Source organism: Peromyscus californicus, unplaced genomic scaffold (genome assembly GCF_007827085.1).
Source record: "Peromyscus californicus insignis strain IS unplaced genomic scaffold, ASM782708v3 Scaffold_3__1_contigs__length_106647218, whole genome shotgun sequence".
Lineage (NCBI taxonomy): Eukaryota > Metazoa > Chordata > Mammalia > Rodentia > Cricetidae > Peromyscus > Peromyscus californicus.
The window spans coordinates 20326074-20350091 of record NW_026294551.1 but is presented as its reverse complement, the minus strand read 5'-3'; the positions used below and the strand labels follow the sequence as shown (position 1 = coordinate 20350091).

General features: G+C 53.4%; 2 protein-coding genes across 9 annotated transcripts; one reads left to right on the top strand and one right to left on the bottom strand.

Annotated features, from left to right (window-relative positions):
- The first annotated feature begins 7791 nt into the window (after positions 1-7791).
- On the top strand, positions 7792-17101 carry Rundc3a (RUN domain containing 3A). 7 transcript variants are annotated; one of them, XM_052757019.1, is made up of 11 exons: positions 7792-8144; positions 12024-12139; positions 12537-12670; positions 12830-12915; positions 13661-13750; positions 13849-13929; positions 14081-14246; positions 14341-14498; positions 15235-15372; positions 15468-15574; positions 16558-17101. In XM_052757019.1, the coding sequence occupies exons 1-11, from the start codon at positions 8038-8040 to the stop codon at positions 16698-16700; spliced, it is 1326 nt and encodes a 441-aa protein (XP_052612979.1). In that variant the 5' UTR covers positions 7792-8037; the 3' UTR covers positions 16701-17101. The 7 variants fall into 7 exon arrangements, with proteins under 7 accessions (XP_052612979.1, XP_052612978.1, XP_052612983.1 ...); XM_052757018.1 differs by having other exon boundaries at positions 12534-12670; XM_052757017.1 differs by having other exon boundaries at positions 7793-8144; positions 12522-12670.
- Positions 17102-17840: 739 nt separating this feature from the next.
- On the bottom strand, positions 17841-22124 carry Slc25a39 (solute carrier family 25 member 39). Of its 2 annotated transcripts, none has more exons than XM_052757024.1 (12): positions 21992-22124; positions 21110-21209; positions 20918-20977; positions 20756-20797; positions 20403-20536; positions 19728-19795; positions 19482-19606; positions 19140-19313; positions 18741-18850; positions 18481-18562; positions 18322-18402; positions 17841-18227 (listed from the first exon to the last, which is right to left on the bottom strand). In XM_052757024.1, exons 2-12 carry the CDS (start codon positions 21192-21194, stop codon positions 18112-18114), a joined length of 1077 nt encoding a protein of 358 aa, XP_052612984.1. In that variant the 5' UTR covers positions 21195-21209; positions 21992-22124; the 3' UTR covers positions 17841-18111. The 2 variants fall into 2 exon arrangements, with proteins under 2 accessions (XP_052612984.1, XP_052612985.1); XM_052757025.1 differs by having other exon boundaries at positions 21110-21221; positions 21992-22123.
- Between the last annotated feature and the right edge of the window lie 1894 nt (positions 22125-24018).

Sequence of the window (24018 nt, the reverse complement as noted above, 5' to 3'; positions counted from 1 at the left end):
TACACCATATGGGTTCCGGGAATTGAACTCAGGTTATCCAGCTTGGCAGCAAAGCCCCTTAAACTATGTTGCCAGCCCCTCTTTAACTCTTATTTCAAAAAACAGAAGAGAGGTTTCTGGTATTTGCTAAGTATTGCTGTATTTAATGAGGCAGTTTCACGTAATTTGTCTGGTAATCAAGAGAGGTTTATTTCTGGGATAATGTACAGCCAGTAGGGATGGGTTACAGGATCCAGGAGAGATGAGGTACCATCCAGCAGAGAACTCTGGCTTGGTCTCCCATCCAGCTTCCAGGACTACGAGGTATCCAGAAGGGGCCAGCTCGTAGCACCTCCAGTCTTAAGGGGTCCCTCTTGGCCATGCCCGGGGGCAGGTCATGGGCAGGTGTCGTAGTTATCTGCCATCACTCTGTCACTCTAGGGGCAGTGTTTCAAGGTCAAAGCTGGAACAGCTACCCACTACAGCTAAGTACATCAATTCCCATTATGTTCAAGAAACATCCATCAGGTGAGTCTGTGATCAGGTCCCCTCTGGTCACCTCCCTCTGCAGTATGTCTCAGTCTGCCAAGTGTCTGCGATGGCGTGTTGGTCCCTCGGTCTCAGGTTCTATGCTCAGAACCTTGTAAGATCTGGATATTCCCCTTGCTCAGTGCACAGCTGTTCAGATAATTGCATCTTAGGAGAAGACTGGGGTGTTAGCAACTTACTATAGTATCAGAAGATTCTTCTAGACGCGAACTCACTCCCCTTCAATCATTCGGCTATGTATCTGAAACATGGCTTGGATCTGGCAACCATGTGGATTGTGATTGTCTTTGCAGTGACTGACATCATCCTTTTACTCTCTCCTGCCTGCCTACTTTAGATTATGTAAGAGAAGGGACCTCTTCCTTGGCAGTCCACCTGTCCAAGAATGTCATGTCCTCTTGGTCATCCTGGTAGATTCCTGTGAATGACTGTGTGTTTGTGATGACCACATGCTATCATCTGGTTTCTGTTCTGAGTTTTCCTGCTGTAGCCACTGACTCTGGGGAGTCAAGTCCCCAGCAGCTTCCACTGCCATCAACTGTGACCTGCGGAGGATAGCTACCACTGAGCTGAGGATGTCGTTGCCCTGCACCAACTTGTACATGTCTAATGACGTTATTGAAGGGAGAATTTCTGGGCCCTTGTGAGGCTCACAGTGGGCGGTAGGGTTCTCTGGTCTTATGTGACACCAGTTCTATGGTGCATGCCCACCTCTCTGTGCCTTTTGTCCCTTCCCCTGCAGAAGATTTAATATCCCCAAATCATTAACTAGCACTAGTACTTTTCCCCAAAACTTTGACCATGCTGCCCAGTGACATCGGAAGCTGGCTTCAGGTGTCCTTGCCAAGCCTTTAAAATGTTATATCTCAGCTTGGGTGCGGTGGTGCGTCCCCACATCAATCACCTCTCTCTCGTTCAGCCTTGCGTTCCACCTCCTGATTGCAGTCCAGCACTCCCAAGGTCCCTACCCAAGCATGCTCTTCCGATGTCTGCTGGGGTATTAGTCAGCTCCTGCAGCCTTTTTGGTGAAGAACCCCTGTGTTCCCACATCTGGAGAAGTTTCCCCACACCTGGTCCATGATGAAGAACCCCTGTGTTCCCACATCTGGAGAAGTTCCCCCACACCTGGTCCATGATGAGACTTGATCACAGTAATTGGCCTAGGGCCACAAAGCCAGGGTCAGGTCTTGAAGGGGGCAAGTATCATCTTGTGAGGCATCTTCCATTAAGGAGGAAGGGCTACTTCTTTGGCTCCAAGGATTAGGAGGAAGCTTTCCCAGGTACCAGAATGTATAGTCCCATACCAGGTCTCAGAGTAGTAGAGTCTTGTACTTTCTATTAGTGGCTCCCTAAGCTACTGGGGACTCATACTTTCAAAATCAGATTACAGGATTGATTTTCAGGACATTCTGCTTCCATAGGTTGCAGAAGATATGTATTCTTCAGTTTTGCCATAAAGGACTCTAGCTTTTAGCTCTACCCCAGGTGTTTTGTTTTGTTTGAGACAGTGTCTCTTTGTGTAACAGTCCTGGAACTCACTTTGTAGACCAGGCTAGCCTTGAATTTACTGAGATTACAGGCACAGGTTAAGAATGTGAGCAATTGGGACTGGAAAGATGGCTCAGAAGTTAAGAGCACTGACTGCTCTTCCAGAAGACCCAGGTTCAATTCCCAGCACCCACATGGCAGCTCACAACTGTCTGTAACTCCAGTTCCAGGGGACTGGACACCCATGTCAAAACACCAATGCACATAAAAATAAATAATTAAAAAAAAAACGAATGTGAGCAATAGTACCGTAACTAGATCCTATTATCAAAAACACCACACACTTTGGTTGCTTGATGTAGAAAAATCAATCTGGACTGGGCAATGGTGGTATATGCCTTTAATCCCAGCACTCAAGAGGCAGAGGAAGGCAGATCTCTGAGTTCGAGGCCAGCCTGGTCTACAGAGTGAGTTATGAGATAGCCAGAGTTGCACAGAGACACTTTGTCTCCAAAACCCAAAAACAATAAAACAAAAATAAAAAAGAGATAGAAAGAAACCAATCTGGAATGGACCTGGAAGCTTCTCCCCTGCTGGCTAGCTTTAAGAGTGATAGAAAGGCCGGGCGGTGGTGGCGCACGCCTTTAATCCCAGCACTCGGGAGGCAGAGCCAGGCGGATCTCTGTGAGTTCTAGGCCAGCCTGGTCTCCAAAGTGAGTTCCAGGAAAGGCGCAAAGCTACACAGAGAAACCCTGTCTCGAAAAACCAAAAAAAAAAAAAAAAAAAAAAAGAGTGATAGAAAGTGTTATTCAGGACACTGGGGAAGAAAAGACATCATGATCTTACCAATGCTGGACTCTGCATGTTGTAAGAACAACTTGATAGGAAGAGGTGTCCAGTGCTTCAACAGAGGCATACCTGTTATAGAGGTAACCAACAGTTTCTGCTTGGATTTGAGGCCTGCCCCAAAGGAGGGAGTGCGTGTCCGGTATTATAAATCCATCTCACTGGCCATGAAAATTCAAATTCTGCAAGCATAAAGATCTAATTGTCCAACTTGACAAATAAATGAGCTGGCTAAGAGTGTTACAAAAAAATAATACAATAGAGAAAAAATGCATAAATAAATATGCACTTCTGGCCATAAAAATAAGGATTGCTGGGCACAGTGACCCTTGCCTGTAATCCCAGCATTTGGGAGGCTGAGACAGGAGGACCGTAATTTGAGACCTGCTTGGACTCTATAAGACCATGTCTCCAAGAAGCAAAACCCGGAAGACATAAAAGAGACGAGGTTGTAGAAGCTTTGGGAATGCTAGTCTTTTTGTGTGTGCTATACGGGAGGAATGTCATGTACACGTGTGAGTGTGGAGACCCGGAGTGGCTTCCTCAGTCTTTCGTTTGTTTGTTTAAGACAGGATCTCTCACTGAACCTGGAACTTGCCGGTTCCACTAGACTAGATGTGCAGCCAGCTCCAGGAGTCATGCTGTCTCCATCTCCCCTTCCGTCACCAGCACTGAGATTACAGGCACAGGCTGCCAGCCCTTCTTTACACACTCGTGGATCTGAACACAGGTCCTCTTGTTCACACGATAAACACTCTGAGTCACTTCCCCAGTCCCGGGCATGCTTTTTCTTGAGAGTTTTTTTGGTTGCATATTCTCTCTGAATATTAATTTTCCTCTCCCACTCGACACAAGGGTTGTTGTTATTTATCTTTGCAATGTACTCATTGGGTTATAGAATCCTCTGAAGAAATTTGGGCTGGTCCTGGAGAGTATGAGCCCCTCGGGGAGATGGACACTGTCACTGTTGAGACTTTGAGTCTCCACTGTCAGCCTTGGCACCCAAGCATCTTCGAGTCACAAAGGACCGTGGCATCTTGTCAGGCAGAATCCTGAAACTGTTCTTGTTTCAACAGGTACAGAGAGCTGCTTGGAGGCCGAGTGAGGAAAGGGCAAAACTAGCTTCAGTTACTTACCTTTCTTCTATCCATATGACTCCGCTACCTAATTTCCCAGCCTCCATCACTCTCTTCCTCTCGGGTTCTGCTAAAAGGAGACACAAAAGGAGACCAGAAGGCAGGGGAAAGGAGAATTAGTTAGTTAGCCACTGTTTGTTCTGTTTCTATAGTGACTTTACCACTGGACACAATGTCCAGCCTTGAGCTTCCTTCTGTGATCTGAGAACCGTTGGAGATGGCTCTGAGAAGGACTGAGCAGTCTCCTGTGGCAGCTTCTCCTGAGCCTGATTCTCAACTCTGCAGGGCTCCATTGGTGTGGCTCCCAGGGCTCCTCTGGGTTGCCGGACTTTGATCGCACTGTGATGCTCTGAGACTGTGTTAAAATTAACCTTGGATCAAGGGGCGAAGCCAGCGACTCATTGACAAGAATTAGCCATAGAGTGCATAGGACCTGGGAAGACTGATAGAGAGACACATAGGAAGGAGTAGGGAGGTGTACCAGGCTTTTTCTTTTAGGCTACCAACCAGCTCCCAAATGATGACACAGAGACTTACTATTGATGAATACTCAGCTTTATCTTATACTAGTCCCACTAGCTCTCAGAACTTAACTGTTTCTCTTCACCTGTGTTTTGCCTCAGGACTTTTTACCTTTCTTTCCTTCTGTGGATCTTATTTTCACTGCTTCTCATGTCAGCTGGCAACTGCCTGGCTTCTGGACCCAGGAGTGTCCCTCTCTTTCTCATTCAATCCTCCTTCTTCTCTCCTTTGCCTAGATTTCTCCTCCTAGTTATCCTGTCTGCCCCCCCCCCAGCCCTGCCTATCCCAATCCTGCCTAGCTATTGACCATTCAGCTTTTTATTAGACCAATCAGGTGCCTTAGGCAGGCAAGGTGAAACAAATGCAACACATCTTTATGTAATTAAACAAAGGCAACAGTAACACACCTTCACATAGTTAAATATTCCACAGCATAAACAAATGTAACACATCTTTGCCTAGTTAAAATAATATTCCACAACAGAGAGGGACTTAGAGATTCAAGGATCTTTTTGGTTGGGGATGGAAGGAGAGATGCTCTCTTTCTGGGTCTCAGGCCAAAAAGGAAGGTCAGCTGGTGGCTTCTCGGCTTCTCTCATGCAGCAGGTTTTTACCCCAACATCTGATTCCCCAGTCTTTATTGGTAAGCAGAACAATTTAGATAAAAACACCTCTGCTTTTCCTCAGTCCTGGCTGCCATCTGCCATTACTTCTTTTTTTTATTTAAGAAAAAATTTTTATTCATTTTACATACCACTCAAAGATCACCCTCCTCCCTTCTCCAGCCTCCCCCTCCCAACACCCCCCCCCACCATTACTTCCTGTGTTTTCTCCACATTCTCTTCTCATTGCTCTGTCTTCCAGCCCCTGAGGAATCAGTTTCCTGTACTTACATCCCCTCTACTGAGACATGCAATGTATTCTCTGCTCTCCTGATCAGGCCCCGTCTAATACACAAGATTATCCTCCTGGTAGCAGGGATCCATGTCCCATGGACACATACTGAAATAACATATAAGAAAAACGAGTCTCCCAAACTAATGTTGAAAGAAGCAATCACTGGTTGGGTGTGGTCACGCGCCTTTAACCCCAGCACTCAGGAGGCAGAGGCACTGAGACCTTGTCTCACTAAAAGGAGGAAGAAGAGGAGGAGGAGGAGGAGGAGGAAGTAGTCACAGCTTCATTCATACCTTACTTCAGTCGATACAGTTTCAACACTGGGAATGTTACAGTGTTTTATTGTTGAACACATAGGTGATGAAAAACTATGATGAAAAGGAAGGAAACTGTGATCACATGTCAGAATAGGATAAAGAACAAACAGGCCATGATTCTTGATCTCTAGACTTAATACAGAGCTGGGATGTAGCTCAGTGGTAGAGTACTCATCTAGACGTATGAGGCCCTGAGTTCAAACCGTGGCGAAGGGAAAACACCTTACTAGAAATCCTCATTTATCAAGATGTGTGACTACATAAAGGCAGACACAGACCAATGGGGCAGCATAGAGAGCTTAGCTACAGACTCTCGGATATGTGGCCAAACCATGTGCATTTGTGCGTGACAAGGCCTGTCAACGGAGGAGAAGACAGCACCTGACACAATACCCAAAATTCACTTAAAATGGATCACAGATAGACCTACAAGCAAGCCTTTACAAGTCTTCGAAGAAAACAGGGCCAGGGCGTCTGGGGGTGTAGTTTAGTGGCAGAGCACTTGCCTAGCACCCACAGGCCCTAGGCTCCATCCCCAACACTGAAAACAGAAAAGAAAAAAGGCAGCCAGGCACAGCAGAGACAGTAGAATCCAGGGTTCAAGATTATTCTCAGCTTCATATCAAGTTCCAGTCCAGCCTGGGCTACAAGAGACTCTGTTTCAAAACGTACAAAGGAGCTGGGCATGGTGATGCGCACCTTTAATTAGAGCGCTCAGGAGGCAGAAGCAGTTGGATCTCTGTGAGTCTAAGAAGTCTAATCGCTGGGTGGTGGTGGTGCACGCCTTTAATCCCAGCACTCAGGAGGCAGAGGCAGGATAGTCTCCAAAGCTGCACAGAGAAACCCTGTCTCAAAAAACAAACAAACAAAAAGAAGTCTGGTCTACAAATGGAGTTCCAGGCCAGCCAGGGCTACATAGTGAGATCCTATCTCAAAACAAACCAAAAACAATAAACAATAAAACAAAACACAAAAACATACAAAGGCAATAACTTCTAGGATTTGACACCAAAGACCTACAGGCAACAAATGGAAGAAAGAAAAAAAAAAAGCACCAGGTTAGACTTCATGGAAATTTAAGTTTTTTGAGAATTAAATGACAGTATGGACAATTTTAAAAGACAACCTACAGAATGGGAGAAAATGGTGCACAGATCTGATAAGGCATTGATATCCATAATGTATAGAGAAGTCTGACACTCCACATTACAGGGACAACCCAATCGAAGAAGAGTGATGTTCAAATCCTGGAGCTGGTTTATCAAGAGCGGGGCAGGCGATCAGGAATATGAAGAACAGCAGGGAAGCCAAGGACAGCAGAGAAGCCAGACTATGCCTTCAGGCCCGCCCAACTAAAAACTAACCATTTTTGACGGCTCCCCCTCCCCGCCCCCAGGCCTGCAGCAGCCAAAGGGTTAACCCTTAAGTCGTCGCTAGGGTGGCTGCTGCTGAGAACCCCCAAGGAATCCAGGGCGCCTAACTGCCAGTAACCCCAGATCCCTGTCCTGAGGGGTTCCAGGTTCTGGACTCCGATGGTTTCGCTGGCTTTCCCATCCTCCACCGGCGGGGAGACTGGCTTGCGGTCTACCGCAAACGAACGCAGCACCCCCCCAACCCTCCCCCGCTTTAATTTCTAGGTTAGCACCTAAGGCCACCTGCAGTCTCTGAAAGTGGCCCAGGTCTGGCTGAGATGCTTGGGTTGAATAGGTGGGGGGCAGGGCGGAAAAGGGTGCAGGAGGTGAGGGTCTCCATTCTTCAGGCTACCATGGGAGATCGGAGATAGACACCACCGACTCCAGTTTAGAAACAAGGGAAAGAAAGCGTCAAAGCTGGGACGCCGGGCGAGGATCCCCAGCCTTGAGTGTGGGGGTGGAGAATAGGGTCCTTCTCTACACAATCGCTGTCTCTCTGGGGGGACCCCCTCCGCTCTCTCAGGAGCCCCAGTCCTTCCCCTCCCCCCAAGCCCTGTGCCCTTTGCGGATTGGTCCCGGGCTGCTGGGGGGCGGAGCCCTATGGCCCTGACGTCACCGGTGGGGGGGGGAAGCGGGCGGCTGGGGGAGGGGGGTGACGAGCCCCGGCTCAGCACCTCGGAGAGCTCCCTCCCCGGCCTTGTTTTGCTCCGGAATCGCTGCCGGGGGAGGGAGCGAAGGGGCCGGGCACCAGGCGTCGAGGCAGAGGGATGGCAGTGATGAGGACGAAGGGCCCCGGGGGGCAGAAGGCCCAGCCGTGATCCTGCGAGGGGGGCCGGGGCTCCGGGTGGGGTGGGGGGCAGCGGGCGGCAGCAGCAGTGGCCGCACATCTGAATGGAAGCGAGCTTTGTCCAGACCACCATGGCTCTGGGGCTGCCCTCCAAGAAAGCATCTTCCCGCAACGTGATCGTGGAGCGCAGGAACCTGATCACCGTGTGCAGGTGGGCGCCGCTGGCGGTCCGGGTGGGGTGGTTAAAGAGAAGGGGTTGGGGCGGGCTGAGAAATCTAAGGGTTGAGCATGCCCACGGGGATGCTCTACAACCGCTGAAAAAAGGCCGGACAGCGAGGCTTAGAAGGAACGCGCTCACTATCCTTCCCAGGCCCGGAACCCGGAGGCGGGCCGGAACGCCGGTCCTTATTCTTCCTGGCTAAACCAGGCCTATGCCCGGCCTGAGGTTTGGGGGGGATGAAGAGAGTTTAATTGGCACTGCAGCTTCCTGTGAGAACCAGGAAGTGACATTGTGTGTGAGAGGGGGAGGGGGGATGGCTGGCTCTCTTCCTGGCAGTGGGGGCAGGGTGGGCAGAGGGGACTCAATGGGGTTGGGGGCGGGTGTCCTCCAAGTCCCCTCTTGCTATCCCTGTCATCTTGGCCTCTTGGGTGGACCTTTCCTAAGAGACTTTCCTATGCTCGACCCTTCGTGAAGTAAGGATGGTTGGTGTTTCTGGGCAGCTGCAGCCTGTGGCAGAATCAACTGGGCACAGCAGCAAAGCCCCTGAATCCATCCAGTGAAGGTCGAGGGCACTACCCTGTTGTAGGAGGCGTCCAAGGCCTAGCTGCAGAAGCCTGGGCCCCTGAGTCCGAGTGCAGATTGGGAGCCTAAATCCTCAAATCTCTGAGGGTGGGGCTGTTGCAGGGCTGGGAAAATTCTCAGCTTTCTTGGACACCAGGAAGTAATCCTTCCCACTTCAGCCCTGCAGTGACTCACCCTCCCTGCCCTGCTCTGAGGCCAGAAAGCTGCCAGCTGAGCAGGCTCTCTCCCAAGCCCCCACCTGTCCTTGCCTCTCCCTCTGGGATCTCCATGCCAGCTGCCTTCTCCACCTGCAGTCTCCACGCCGGCCATGTCCACCAAATGTTTGGACTCTATTGCTCCTGGATGCAGGCCTGATTGTCCTTCCTTACCAGTCCCACCTGCCTGCACGTAAACCTCAGCCCTGTTCCTCCTCCCAGGACACATGTCCACCTGATGCCCAGTCTCCAGCACCCAGAGCTCCTTTGGATACCAGGGCACATACCCAGCCACGTTGTCTCTGTCTCAGAGCCTCCCTTTCCCAGCGTCTCGAAAGTGCTGTGACATCAGCCCTGTGTGAAGGTGGCTGGGATGTGTATCGGTGACCTAGCCCAGAGCACGGTCACTGTCTCTGCCCCCATTCCCCAAATCTTGTCGGTTTGGTGTCAAGAGATTTTTGGCCCTTGGATCCACACAGTCCTAGGATCAAGCTTTTGCTTCAGTCCTTAGCTGGGCAACCTTGTGGAAGTTTCCTAACTACTCTGAGCCTTTGGTGTTTTAGCTCTTAGATTGTACATCTTAGCTGTAAAAGCCATAGCAAAGATTGGGTCGTGGTGTGCCGTATTAGATGCTAGCCAGTTCCTGGTGCACAGAAACAGTGATCTCAATGACACTCTTCTTGTTCCTCTCTGCTCTTAGTATCTTTTTCTTGCTTGCCAGGATAGCTAGGGCATTGAGTGTGTGGGGAAAGGAGGGAGAATCACTTGGCCTAAGCTGGAGAAACAGAGGTTCGGGTGACTTGGAAGTAGCTCAGAGTGAGGGACAAGGGATAGTTTAGGGGGGTTAGAGACATGACAAAATTCTCCAAAACCCCAGGGACCCCTGCTGCCTCATCACAGTCACGTGGTTCTCCTCCAGCTCCCAGCAGCTCCCTTTAGCAGGCTGCAGGCTCCCCTGGGCCCTGGCCTCCCTGTCTCCATGGTAACCCACAGCAGCTATCGCTTTTCCTAACCAGGCCCACACCATGGGGTTCCTAGAGGCTCTGAACAGCTTTCAGCTCCCCCAAGGACAGATGGCAGATGGCTGCCGTGCTGACCAAGCCCCAGGCCTCTACTGAAGTCTGACCCAGATGACCACAAATAGATGGTGTACATCAGAAAGCCCAGATAATGGCCTGATCGCAGTCGCAGGCTCCCCTCCTGGCAGGGCCAGGCTTGACTCCTCACCTGGCCTGTGCCCAGGAATCCATACACTCACCTTCCTCTATCCTTGTCTGGGACCTGAACCAAAGCTGAACGAGGCAAGTGCTGGTATTTCCATTTGCACCCAAGGAAAAAGGCTTTGGGTCCCGCAGCTGCTTCCCTCCAGCACATCCCAACACTGACCTGTCTGGCCTCACGCTCTACTCCTGGGTAAAACCCAAAGGGAGGTGGTGGGGAGAGGCTCGGGTGCTTGTGCTGTTGGCTTGGGAGCCTTAGGAACCGGTGTCCCATTGAGGCAGACAACAGAGGGCAGAAGCTTCTTAGAGCCTCAGTACTTGTTGTATATTTGATTTTTTTTTTCTTTTTCTTTTTTAAGACAGGATCTATGTAGTTCTGGCTGTCCTGGAATTCACTGTGTACACCAGGCTAACCTGGAACTCACAGTGATCCTCCTGCCTCTGCCTCCTGAGTACTGGGACCAAAGGCATGTGCCACCATGCCTGGCTAGTACTTTTTTAAAAAGATGACATTTATTTATTTGTTTACTTATTTTGTGTGTGCATGTGCCACGGTTTGAGTAGGGAAGTCAGAGGACAACTGATGGGCGTAAGGGCTCTCCTTCCACCATGGAGTTCCTGGGATTGAACTCGGGTGGATAAAGGCACTGAACTAGCTTACTGGCCAAGTCTCAATAATTATAACAGTCACTAGGAAGCTGTAAGTCGGAGCAGAAAGAGCCAAGGATGGAGAATGGCTTGCCTCCTCCCAAGTTACACGACTGATCAGTCAATCTCTGGAGCCTTTAGCCTCCTTTATCTCTAATACGGGGAAGGTGGTCATAAGAGGACCCACCTCTCAGGGCTGTGATAAGGACAGGTGGGTTGATGCCTATGAAACACAGTTCTGGGCACATTGTACAGCTTGGCAAACACAGGTAGAATAAAAGGACATATCCAAGTATCTCCCATATCCCTGGACACCCTACTCCTGCTCTGTCTTAGAAACAGCAGTAATGAGATGTTAGGAGCTGTGTGTCCTCTCCTTGTTCGACTCACTGCGAAGATGGCAAGTGGAGACTACCAAGGAAGGACGGCAGAGGATGCCGGAGGCTTCAGGAAGGCTAGAGAGAGGGATGGAGGCTGCTTGGCTCCAGCCCCTCGGCCTCACTTGCCTTCTTTGGCTATCTTTGTGTCTGGGCCCCCAAATCCCTTTCAGGGACCTTCTGCCAGAGCTCCCTCCCACCTGATGTATGTCAGACCCACACCCTGCATTCTCCCCCCACGCCCCAAGCTCTATACTGCCTAGCTCTGGGCAGCTGGTGTGTGGGTGGGCTACTGAGAAGAAGAGGGAGGAGGGCTGTCCCGGAGCTGAGTATCCATCCACCTGGCCGCGCATGCATGCCTACATTCCATGTGCACAGTGGCAGCTCATATGCTCTGGTACAGGTGCCCCACGGCCCCAGAAAGACAGAAGCCCATTCCAACAATGTTGAAAGACTGTTTGGGAGCATGGGTGCAAACTGGCTTCTGACTCCTGATTGACCCTCAGTTCACACACATGGAAAATGCCACTCTGAAGGGTGGTAGGGACAGAGTCTGGGGACTGTCCCCTAGCTCTTGCAGTCTAGTTTTTCTACATATTGTTTCATCCTCTCTCATACCTTGTCCCTGAAGCTTCCTTTCTCTGGCTGTCTCTTCTGCACCCACTCTGCCAATCAGTTTCCTGCCTGTCCCCTCCCTGCATCTGTCACCCTCTTATTCCGCCTAGTCTGGAATCTTCTGTGGTCACTCTGGTTTCATCTGCCCCCACATCACATTCATGCCCTTCCTGACCCCCCCTCTGCCTATTACATCCTCTCTGACCCCCTCCCCCTCCCCTGCCCTCAACCCAGGTTCTCTGTGAAAACCTTGCTAGAGAAGTACACAGCAGAGCCCATCGATGACTCATCTGAGGAGTTTGTTAATTTCGCAGCCATTTTGGAGCAGATTCTCAGTCACCGTTTTAAAGGTAGGCCATCCTCACCCACCCCTTCCAGCCTCAGCCTGTGACTCCAGCCACCACCCTGCTCTGATATCCTTCCTCTGTGGATTTCTAAACGCCATCCCTGGCCCAGGGCTCCCTTCTGGGCTGTACATAGAAACAAACACACAGTACCAGGAGACTGGGGAAAGAGTCATCTGCCCATAGCTCCATCATTGAGCATGCAGCTCTCTCTGTTGGCAAGCTCGCTGCGTATGCTGGGGGAGGCAGTACATGTGTGTGTGTGTGTGTGTGTGTGTGTGTGTGTGTGTGTGTGTGTTGGCTCATGCTTATACATGCGAGTGCTTTATGACATGGACCCTTTCCAAACTCCCTGGTTTTGCTGAGTCCCCTCCCTGCCCTGGCTCAGCTTGTGCCCCAGCAGGTCCAGTGAGCTGGTTCAGCTCAGATGGGCAACGGGGCTTCTGGGACTATATCCGACTGGCCTGCAGCAAAGTGCCCAACAACTGTGTGAGCAGCATTGAGAACATGGAGAATATCAGTACAGCGCGAGCCAAGGTGAGGGGCCACAGCAGGTGTCAACACGCCCGACCCCCGCTTTGGACAGAGGGGCCCTGTCCTTACTTACCCCTCGCCCACAGCACTGGGAAGGGTGACCACACCGATGTTGCACATATAGGTCCCAATGGGACAACTAAAGGTGATCGTGCTTTCTAGGGCCGGGCGTGGATCCGGGTGGCTCTCATGGAGAAGCGTATGTCAGAGTACATCACCACAGCTCTTCGGGACAACCGAACTACCAGGTCAGACAGACCTCTCAGACAGCAGTATGCACATTCATTGCCTAAGCCTTAAGTCCCCACAGAAACCCTCAATATCTGGACTACAAGTTCCAGTATGCACATGGTGACAGGACTGCAGAGGCCTCAGTCATGTACCATTTTACTTGGCCTTGCGCCATGACCTACAACACACAGCCCCGACAGTTTCGCAAACAAAGGCACTCACTCTGTTCTTCCAAGAACAGAGTTCCAATGTGTGGAGGAGCTTCGGTGCTTGGCCTGGGGGGTTGCCAAGAAGGTGGGTCCTGAGGGTCAGAGATCACAAGGCAGAACATGCCATTGTGGGGGTAGGAAGCTACTGAGGTTAGGGGGTCCCCCCCACAACCTGATTTTTTTTTAACTACATTCTATCCCTAGTCTTCACATTTCAGAGTTGTCTTTTGAGAATCTACTGTATGTATGACAAGCACTAATGACTAGGACTTGCTCCCTGATTTGAAGGATTGGGGTGACCCAGTGCTTGATAGAGGCTGCTTAGCTTAGAGAACAGAAGAGTGTCTCTTGTCAGGACGTGTGCATTGTGATGGGGGTGGGGGTGGGGATGGGGGTGGGGTCAGACGCTAGTTCCAACGATAGTCCAAGAAGATAGTCTGGTGAGCAGAAAAAAGGCATCTCCTTCCTCCAGGAAAGTTTACAGTAAGTAAGCCAAGCAGAGAAGTCCTGGGTGTGGGGCCCCTTGGGAGTCTCTGTTCTCCTCTCCCTACAGACGGTTCTATGACTCCGGAGCCATCATGCTGCGGGAGGAAGCCACTGTCCTCACAGGGATGCTGATTGGGCTGAGCGCCATCGACTTCAGGTGGGGTCTGCATGGCAGTGGTGAAGGGGACTTTCTTCCCCACAACTATCCAACGCCCCTCATTCCCTCCCCCCACCCCTGTGGCTCTTCTGCCCCAGCTTCTGTCTAAAGGGCGAAGTTCTGGACGGGAAGACTCCGGTGGTCATCGATTACACACCCTACCTAAAATTCACCCAGAGGTGAGCAGCCCCGTTATTGCGGTGGGTGAGGAGATGGGCACCGGAAGGGCGCTGAGTGTCATCTTGGTGTCACTGCCCAAGGGTCGGAGTTGGGGTGCTAGTGGGGCAAGGCGGGGCGGAGCCGGCCCCACCCACTGCTCCCGCTCCTAAGCTACGACTACCTGACGGATGAGGAGGAGCGGCACAGCGCGGAGAGCAGCACCAGCGAGGACAACTCACCTGAGCACCCCTACCTGCCTCTGGTCACCGACGAGGACAGTTGGTACAGCAAGTGGCACAAGATGGAACAGAAGTTTCGCATTGTCTATGCACAGAAGGTGAGGGGGGCGAGGCTCGGGGAGCTGGGTGTGGTGTGGGCAGGGTCCAGGCTGGGACCCCCTTGGAAGTCCAGGCTGAGCTGGCGCCCTACAGGGATACCTGGAGGAGCTGGTGCGTCTGCGCGAGTCGCAGCTGAAGGACCTGGAGGCGGAGAACCGGCGGCTGCAGCTGCAGCTGGAGGAGGCTGCAGCGCAGAATCAGCGCGAGAAGCGGGAGCTGGAAGGCGTGATCCTGGAGCTGCAGGAGCAGCTGTGAGCCCGCCTCCTGCCCTGACCCGACCCCTGTGAACCCTAAAATGACTCCATTGGATGGCATCACTTTCCTGACACCAACTTCCATTTCGCATCAGCGCACCCAGCCCATCCCCTCTCCCAAGATCCTGCGGTTGCCAAACATTACCCCTAACATTAGGATCCCGCAGCCTCCAAGAGCCTCCATCACCTCAGCTAGACCAGCCACTGCTGCAGGGACATTACTCACGCAACCTCAGCAGCCTTCAGCTTCATTGTGCCACTCCCACTGTTCAGACCTCTGACCTGCATCACCATTGACTCCACAGCCTAGAACATTTCTTCCCTAAACCTGTCCCAACTAGCTAGCACAAATCCCACCCCTTCAAGAGTACCCACCCTCTCCACTTTGCTCATACATCATTCTGACTCCTAAACACTCCATCACTCCAACTCCCAACAGGGGCGCACCAGTCCTGGCCACCTCTGCCCCTAGGCTATCCCTGTACGGCTCCAGGATCTAACACTGCCTCCCTGGCTCCTTTTAGAAATATGGCCACATTATGTAGGAGGTCTGAGACTTGTGTTCCTTCTGCATCCACCATCTAGTGCTGGAATTCCACGTGCGTGCCATCACCCCTGAGCCGCATATATCCCCATTTTTACCACTCAGGTTTCCTTTCTAAGCCCTGGCCCCTACCTTTGCTGAGTCTGGCTTCCCTTTTCCAGCCAGGCCTGATCCCCCTCCCCCTCCCAGGACAGGTCTGATCCCCGGTGACCATGCCCCCCTGGCCCAGGGTTCCAAGGAGTTCACCACACCCCTGGTCAACCAATGGCCCTCCCTGAGCACACTCAACAGGCCTGAGGGTGCCGGCAACTCCAAGCTATATCGGAGGTAAGCCCCAACCCAACTAATGCCCCCAACTCCACTCCCAGGAAGCAGGGCCTGGAGCTCCAGGCCACCACCTGCACTTCTCTGTTCTGCCACAGACACAGCTTCATGAGCACCGAGCCGCTGTCTGCAGAGGCCAGTCTGAGCTCAGATTCCCAGCGCCTGGGAGAGGGCAAGCGGGATGAGGAACCCTGGGGCCCCATTGGTGAGCGCACCCCCCCACACACACACACTCGGTATACTTCAGGGGGTCCGAAGTGAAGCAATGGCTGAACCCTTCTCTCAGCCTTTCCTCGTCTTACAGCACCCATGAGGGAGCTTGGTTTGGGGATTCAGAGAGAACTAGTGCGAATTCACACTTCACCTCCTCTACCTGTGAGCTTGGTCTCTTTTTGCTGACCCATATTCCCATCTGTAAAATAGGGATATTGGTAAAAAGAACCCCCAGTGTTCATGTATGGAGAGGGCTCATACTCCAGGGATTCCTCAGCCTAGTTTGCTCTACCACATGCACACTCAACTGCTTGCCTGACCGATGTTTCCCCCTTTTCTTTGGCTGCCAGGAAGCTCAGAACCAAATTAGTGGCTCCCTCCGAGTGAATGCCCAGGACTTCACCGCATGCATTTTGTGTTGACCTCACCCCTGGTTCCACCTTGGTTCTTCCCTTCCTAGTTCTCCCAATGCCTGGACTTCCTGTCTTTCTTTTTTTTTTTTTTTTTTTTTTTTAAATATATAGATATATAACTACACTGTATCAGGTAACTGGATTCTGAGACACAGCAGGGCTTTGGATATGTAACCCACCACACTGTGTCTGTGACTGTGTGTGTGTGTGTCTCCCCAATCAGACTGTGAGCTCCACGAGGGCAGGGACCATGTCTTGTCCATTCTCTGTATTCCCAGAGTGTGAACCAGAGCAAATGCTTACTGTGTGCTTAATAAATGGACAAAGAGGCTGAGGCTCAGGGGGAGACAGAGATATAAAGTGACGTTTACAATACAGTGTCCCAAGCCCCATGCAAGGCATCCTGAGTCAGGGTTTAATTAAAAAATGGCAGATACTCCAGAAGAGGCCAAGAGTCTCCTGGGGGTGACCTGAGAACTGTCCTTTTACTGCCCATCCATGAAATCCCCTGCCCCCCACACACAGTCTGGTTGGTCCAGCCTCACCCGCCCTCTCTCCCCAGGGAAGGACCCCACGCCCTCCATGCTGGGCCTCTGCGGCTCCCTGGCCTCCATCCCCAGCTGCAAGTCCCTGGCGAGCTTCAAATCCAACGAATGCCTGGTGAGCGACAGCCCCGAGGGCAGCCCAGCGCTTAGCCCAAGCTGAGGAACAGCGTGGGCAATGCCAGCCCTATCTGCTAGGGGCCATGGACAACTGCCACCTTTGAGTCCCCCAACCCAGGCAACCCTTCAAGAATGCTGCCCACCTAGCCAAGGGTCTCTAGGGAAAGACAAGCAAGTCTCTTCCTGCTTCCGGCCAAGGAGGCAGGCGTTGCACTGGGAAGTGGTGGGGCCAGGGGAAAGGGCACTCAGGCCACAGGCGGTCAGTCCCCTGGGAAGCCTGCCTGGTTCCCTCTGCTCATCTTCCACACCCACCTCAGGAGCAGGTGGTCCAGCCCTGGCATTCCGGCTGCCCTGCCTCTGGTCTGCCCCTGTATACCTTCTGAAGTCACCCTTCCTTGGTACCTATGTAGGGAGCGATTAGGCAAATAAAAACCAGAGGGCTGAGGTGGCTTCATCTGTTGGGGAGTGGGGCAGGGCTCCATAACAGGGCCTCTTGACTAGCAGGTGCTCTGTGGGAGGGAGCACATGGGGTCACAATTCGAGGTGGGGGCCTCCTGTAGATCTGCAGTGCTCTCTGGCTCTGACCCCTCTCATACTTCCTCAAGCCCTGGCCAGGGCCCCTTGAGGGTGTGCTTTGGTGGGGCATTTCCCTGCCACAGGCCTGTGCCACTCCATTGTGGCCCAAAGTTTCAGGCCCATCCACTGTGCCAGAGCTGGCAAGTAGGCAACTCTGCCCCAGTGATGCCACCTTGGCATGCCCTGGAGAGATGGCCTCTTGCTCTCACCCCACCCCAGCACAGCGGTCTAGCATGGAAGGACCTCACCACCACATCGGCAACCTTTCACCCCCATCTGACCTGTCTGGGTACCCCGTAAGGTGGGAAGCTTTAAAGACAGTCTCTGGCTGGCCTGGACCCACTATAGACAGGCAGGCTTCAGACTCAGAGATCCACCTGCCTCAACACTCTAGTGCTGGGATTAAAGGTGTGTGCCACCATGCCCAGAGTGGCAGTTTTGTTTTGTTTTTTTTTTAAGACAGACTCTAGCTTTGCAGTACTGGTTGACCTGGTACTTGAGGCAGTCCTCCTGCCTTAGCCTCCCAAGTGCTGGAATAACAAGTGTGGGTGACCAACTGGGGACCCCCAAATGCACACACATACCCCGAGACACCGCAGTCACGCAGTGCACAGAAGGTCATCATCTTTAGATGGGGAATAAACAGGGCTGCCTGGCCCGAGATCCTGATTCCTCGGGGCCAGGCTACAACAAATATCAGGGATACAAAGAAAGGGGCGGCTGTTAGATTTGGTCTTGAACTTGGAGGTGGACGAGTGGTCGTGGTGGGAACAGCAGGAACCCACGTGTGAGGGTAGCCTGGATGACTGGGTGGGAGGGAAGGCACTTGGCTCAGTCTCCTGTCCCGACCCGCGCAAGAGCTGGTTGTTCCTTGCCTTTCAGTGGTCCAGAGGCTGTTCCTGGTTGAGCCTCTGGAAGAAGCTTTTGCCAAACTCGTAAGTGCTGATCATGATGGCACACGAGGGAGCAGCCTTGATGATCCTTGGGAGGAAACCTGTGGTGGGAGGTCAGGCCTCGGTTAGGGGTCCAGGTCCTTCACATACGTGACATGGATAGACACAGTACATGTGCACACAGCAGGCACCCACCTGCAAAGAGGCCCCTGGTGCCCGATTCGGCCTGGATTCTCCGAAGCAGGAGCCAAGTGGAATCAACTCTTGGAGGCTTCACTGCAAATTCAAGGCCCGGCTCAGTGGGACCCAGTTTGGGCCCCTGCCTGCCCTCCACCTTGACCAGCCCCAGCTCACCTCTCACAGCCTCCACAGACCCCAGTGCGATCTGTCGCTGGGTCTTCACCACATCAAAGGGCAGAGTAAGAGTGGCAGCCACCTGGCGGGGTGGGGACATGGCTCGGCTCCATTCCCAGGCCCCCAAGAGTGGCTGGGGAAAGCAAGCAGGTTCCCAAGCCGGCACGGCTCTGTGGGGACCTTCTGGGCATCTCGGCTAACTCCCACTCAGGGTCCTGTAGGACACCTTTGGTGGCCTCACCCCCAACCCATCAACTCACCATTCCTGAGATGCCACCAGCCACGAAGCTGACGCCCACAGATGTCTGGTCTTTCGGTCTCAGCCCGTTCAGCCAGCCCTTTGCCAGCTCATAGTTGAACCAGTACAGAGCTTGGGAAGCAGATACACTCATTAAGGGGGGAGCCAGGGAGTGGGCTCCAGACTTCTCCTCTCCCACCCCAGCCAGACCACCCTGGGTGCAGGCTTGCCTGCTCTGAACCTCCGCAAACACACACCCCACCCCCACCCCCACCTAGTCCACATCACAAACTAGGAACCCAAGGCTCAGAGAAGTGATGTGGGTTCATGGCCATTAGTAACAAGGGAGGGACTTGGCTGCAGACCCCTCGAACACTATCTAAGGGCTCTTTTACCCTACACCCTGAACCCAAGTGCCTACCTGAGAAGGGCACATCTCGAAGGGCGGTGGGACCCCAGCCCAGCCACAGTGAGCGCCAGCCCCCCTGAGCCACCGAAGCTTGAACACAGGTAGCTAGCTCCCGGTAGGACACGTGCTGAGCCTGCAGCTTGGTCCGCACAAGCTCCAAGGGGCTGATCACCGTCACGGTGCCCACTACGGTTGGTAAGATAGTGGAAGGTCAGGCCACAGACGCCAGGCATCAAAACCCAGCTCTTACCCCAGGTCTGAGGGTTTAGTATCTCTCTCCACCCCCAGGCTGGCAGGAGCTGGTGCTGGGACCCAGGAGGGACAGAGAAGATCAAGGGCCAGGGCTGTGCTCACTGCGGGCGAGGGCACCAGCCATCATGGGTGCACAGAGGTCAGAGGTCAAGGACTGAGCACATAGGAACGCCTTGAGCTGGTCATAGGCAGTGAAGTAGACAGCAGTCGCTGGTACAGTCATCACCCTAGGAGCATGAAAAGGGCCAGAAAAATCACCTAAGGGCTCCCAACCTTTCAAACACTCCCTCCCTCACCCAGCCAACAGGAGTCAAGGGAAGGAAACACCCCAAAGACTGAGGTACTCACAAGGTGGCTGGGAGGCCGCTCCATAGGGTCCTAGTGCCCTCGTGCCTCACAATCTTCACAAAGGCATCCTGACCAGGCCAGCACCAGTCCAGGGGAAAGAAGAAGGCATGAGCAAGGTCAGTGATGGACGGTCTCAGGCAGGGCCTGGCTGGATGCCCTCAGCCTCTGCCCATAGTCCTGAGTCCTGCCAAGAGCTAGTTAGCCCCTCAGGCTGCCACACATGCAGCTTCCCATTTGGTTCTAGGTGGACTCCTAGTCACCCTTTAAAGCCTTAAGGAGGGGCCAGGCAGTGGCAGTGCACGCCTTCAATCACAGCACCCGGAGGCAGAAGCAAGTGAATCTCTGTGAGTTCAAGGCCAACCTGGTCTACAAAAGTGAGTTCTAGGACAGGCGCCAAAAGCTACACAGAGAAACCCTGTCTCGAAAAAAACAAAAACAAAACAAAACAACCCTTAAGGAGGGCTAGGGTGCACTCTTCAGTAGCAGAGTGCCCGACTAGCACGTATTAAGATATTACCGTTATTGTTTTGATTCTCAGCATCAGAACCAAAAATCCTGAACGAATCCCAGGCAAGCCCTTCCTACACCAAACAGTCCACCCCTTACCTGCTCTGCATTCCCCATACCTGCAGCCTAACCAAACCTGAGTCCCCCAGGTACACGGCTGCTCCTTACCAAGGTGCCGGTGAATCGGGTAGGATCTTGAAACCAGGTGGTACAGCGGGTACCATTTGGGCACAGGTACAGCGGCTCCAGGACGCCGTTGCAGTAGAGGAGGCACTTCCCTGGGGACTGCAGAGCAGAGGGCGCTGGAGGAAGGGGACGGGCATTAGGATGGCAGGGCCCGGAACCTTGCTGGGTGATACAGCTGGGTCACTATGTGGATATTCCTGCGCAGGACACAAGGCTGGCTAATGTGACCTAAAAGTATATACTAGTCTACGACCATGGGCACCCCAGGTACTCTAGGGACACTGGAACGCTTCTTTCCTGGGCCCTTCCAGGCTCCTGTGGCTCGGGGCACTCACATTTGGTGTAGGAGAGACTCCAGAATCTGGAAGGTGTCAACTCTGAAACACAAGTCATCCATGGTGATCAGGACTGCCCCACACACTGGGATCCCATCTCTGGGAGATCCATAGTTTGTCAGGCAGCCCCCCCTCAATCTGGCTCCAGGTTCAGGTACTCACCGCTGGCTACTGAGGGCCTCTGAGACTGAAGGCGGACCTTCACCACATCCAGGGGTGTCACTGGGGAAGGAGGCAGATCTGAAGGCTCCTGCAGTACCCCACTCACCCTCTTCATTATCAGAACCAAACTGCCTCCAACCTCCAGCCCACATCAACCCCCAGCTGCCCACATCCCACCTCCCTAGGTCTTACTGAAGAGGGAGGTGACCACAGCCCCAGCTCCTGAGGCCACCATTTGCTGAAGGGGGCTAATGCCCCCAGGATCCTGGTCATCCATCTTGGAGTTTCAATCCTGAAAAACAAACTGCAGTCAAATGGGGCTTACCCTCTGACAAGAACGGCCTGGGGAGAGGCAAACAAGAGGTAAGGAAGGAATGGCCCGGGGAGAGGCAGACATGAGGCAAGGCACGCTGGGATTTCACCAGCAGGGAACTCAGGGCACATCCAGAGCTTGCCTCCATAACCTTTGAAATTGTCGTAAACGTCTTCACTTTGTCAAAGGGGAAACTAAGGCTCAAGAGATGCGGTGACCTTCAAGGTTACGTCATTAGTTTGGAAAGAAGCTAGAATAGCCGTTGGCAGTGAGGGCCAAAGCCACTTCCTCAGCCACATGCTTACTATGCACCTCTGGACTTCAGAGGCCAAAAGATCGAAACACCTGAGCCTTGTCCCTCCACCCAACATCTGGGCAGGCACAGGAGCGCCCTGGGCAGGAGAGGTGGAGTTGGGCATTAAGAGAAACGTGTAAACAAATCTGGTGATAGAGAGGAAGGTCCATCTTCCCTCTCGAGATTGCTGGCCCTCCCCCACACTACCAGCCCCGGCCAGACGGGCCCGGCCGGGAGGCCTGGACGGAGGCCACTCTCTGCCTCCTCTCTCTCTTAACTACAAGCCGCGGGCTCAACCGAGACGGAAGCAGAGACCCGCTAACAAACCCTCTCTCCGAGATTCGACCGCACTCCATACCCAGGCCCAGCCAAAGGGGCGCCTGGCGAGGCCCACCCCTTCCCCCAGCCTCGACTAGGGTTCACCCGGGGACCCTCGGAGAACCCACTCCAGTTCCGGCCCGCCCACCTGGCTCTGAGCCGGTGCCTGCGCCGCGCCGCGCCAGGGGCCTGGCGGGCCCATAGCGGCTCCGCGGCCGGTGCAGGGTCCGCGCGCACCCGCTCCGCACAGCGGCCGCCTGGGAGAGCGGAGGAGCCGGCCCCGCCCCCAGCAGAGCTAAGCCCCGCCCCGAGGGCCGACTGGCTGCGCGCGCGGAGTGCAGCGGGGCCCGCCCCCTCCCACCCGAGTCCCGCCCTTGCGCCGCGGCCCCGTGGGCGGGTCCCCGCGGCCCAGCGCTCCTTGCGGCCAGCAGGTCAAGGTCGCCGACTGCACGGAGCGTGCACCTGGCTGCAGTATCTCTGTGTACCCCGCCCGCGCCCCGCAGGAGCGCTGCCCGGGGAGTCCGGACCTGCGATCCTTGGGACTTTTCCAGATCGCCTGGGTATTGCTGCTCCGCGACCTTTATAAGGCAGCGGCCGCGAGGGTCGGTTCTTCAAGGTCATCAGAGCATGGAGCAGTAATGGCAGACGTTCGCCCACTGAGCTCCCCAGCGGGAGTTGACAATTTATGGCGAGTGTGTTGGCAGGAATTACCATCCTTTGCACTTATGGATGATGAAACGAGGTTGCAACCCCAGAACGCTTTATAAGGGGCAGGGCAGCCGTGTCAGCTGAGCGTGGGGCCTGAGCAATTTTACAGGACCGCTTTGGGAGTCTGGGCTCCGGGGACTCCCAGTGAGAGCGTGGAACAGGGAAGAAAGCTAGTGTTTCGAGACTGGCCTCAAACTGTTATGGCCTTTAAAGCTCAAAACTTTTTTTTGGAGACGATCGATGTAACCTTGGCTGGCCTAGAGCTCCCATTTGTGGGCCAGGATGGCCTTTACCAGAACTTTTCTAGTAGGTTATTGCTGACATAGGCGCCCCCATTTTAGAGAATATAAAACACTCAAAAGTTAAAACTTGAGCCTCTGCCGTCCAAGGTTCTGGGTGGGCTTGCATGCAGCGGTGCTTCCGCACCAGCTCAGCACCCGACACCCCGGCCTCGCCTTTAAGACTTCTCACAGTGGCGTGGTGCTCGTGCTAACAGAAACGGGAACACGCGGTGTGAGCCTGCACCTTTAAGAAGAATGGGCCGCGGCTCTAACGTCACCACCTTCTCCGCCCCTCAGGCTCCCACTGGTCGTGCTCGGCGCTGGAGCCGCCCAGCCAGCCCGGCTAGCACGTGGATTCCAAGTGGCCAACCATAACTTCTCCCTGAGAAAACCCTGACGGCTTTTCCGTAGCTCGGAACCTCCAGTTTTGGGGCGGAGTGAGAGCAAGCGGGTAGTTAGGGAAGCAGCCAATGATCAAAAGGCGCCGGTAATCGGTTGGCGGAGAGGCTGAGGCGGGAGGAGCCACCGGTTAAGGGTCCAGGATAGCCTGAGCTGTACAGTAGATCTTGCCTTGCCCCTCCCATTCACTTTTAACGTCAAACCTGGTTTAAAAGTGACTCAAAAATCATTTCATAAACTGTCGGTTAAGTTGGGAACTCAGCCCCCGCCCCCCACCGCTAAAGTCCTTTCAACCTCGAAGTTAATGGTTTACCAAGCTGCGGAGTGGAGAGATTTATTTTGCTATTCTGTAGAGAAGAAAGCCGAAGGCCTTGTGTGTAATTTCTCTCTCTCTCTCTCTTTCTCTCTCTCTCTCTCTGTCTGTCTCTCTCTCTCATTATTCTTGTTTTTGATTTGGGGCTTTCTGTTTTTCTTTTTTTTTTGAAACAGGGTCTCATGTAGCCCAGGCTAACCCCAAACTCCCTGTTTGTCAAGGATGACCTTGAACTAATCCTCCTGCCTTCCAAATGCTAAGATACAGGCATGAGTGACCACAGACCAGCAGTGGTTCATACTTTCCATGCTCCCAAGTTTACAGACAAGAAGAGTCCCCTGAAGTCATTCAAAAGGACCTGCTCTCTCCATGAGGTCACTCTGCCCAGTAACACCACTCACATACCTCAAGTTCCTGGCTTGTAATGTCCGAGGCAGTCTGCAGCCTGGAGAGGTTGTGTGTGGGTCTTGGGGG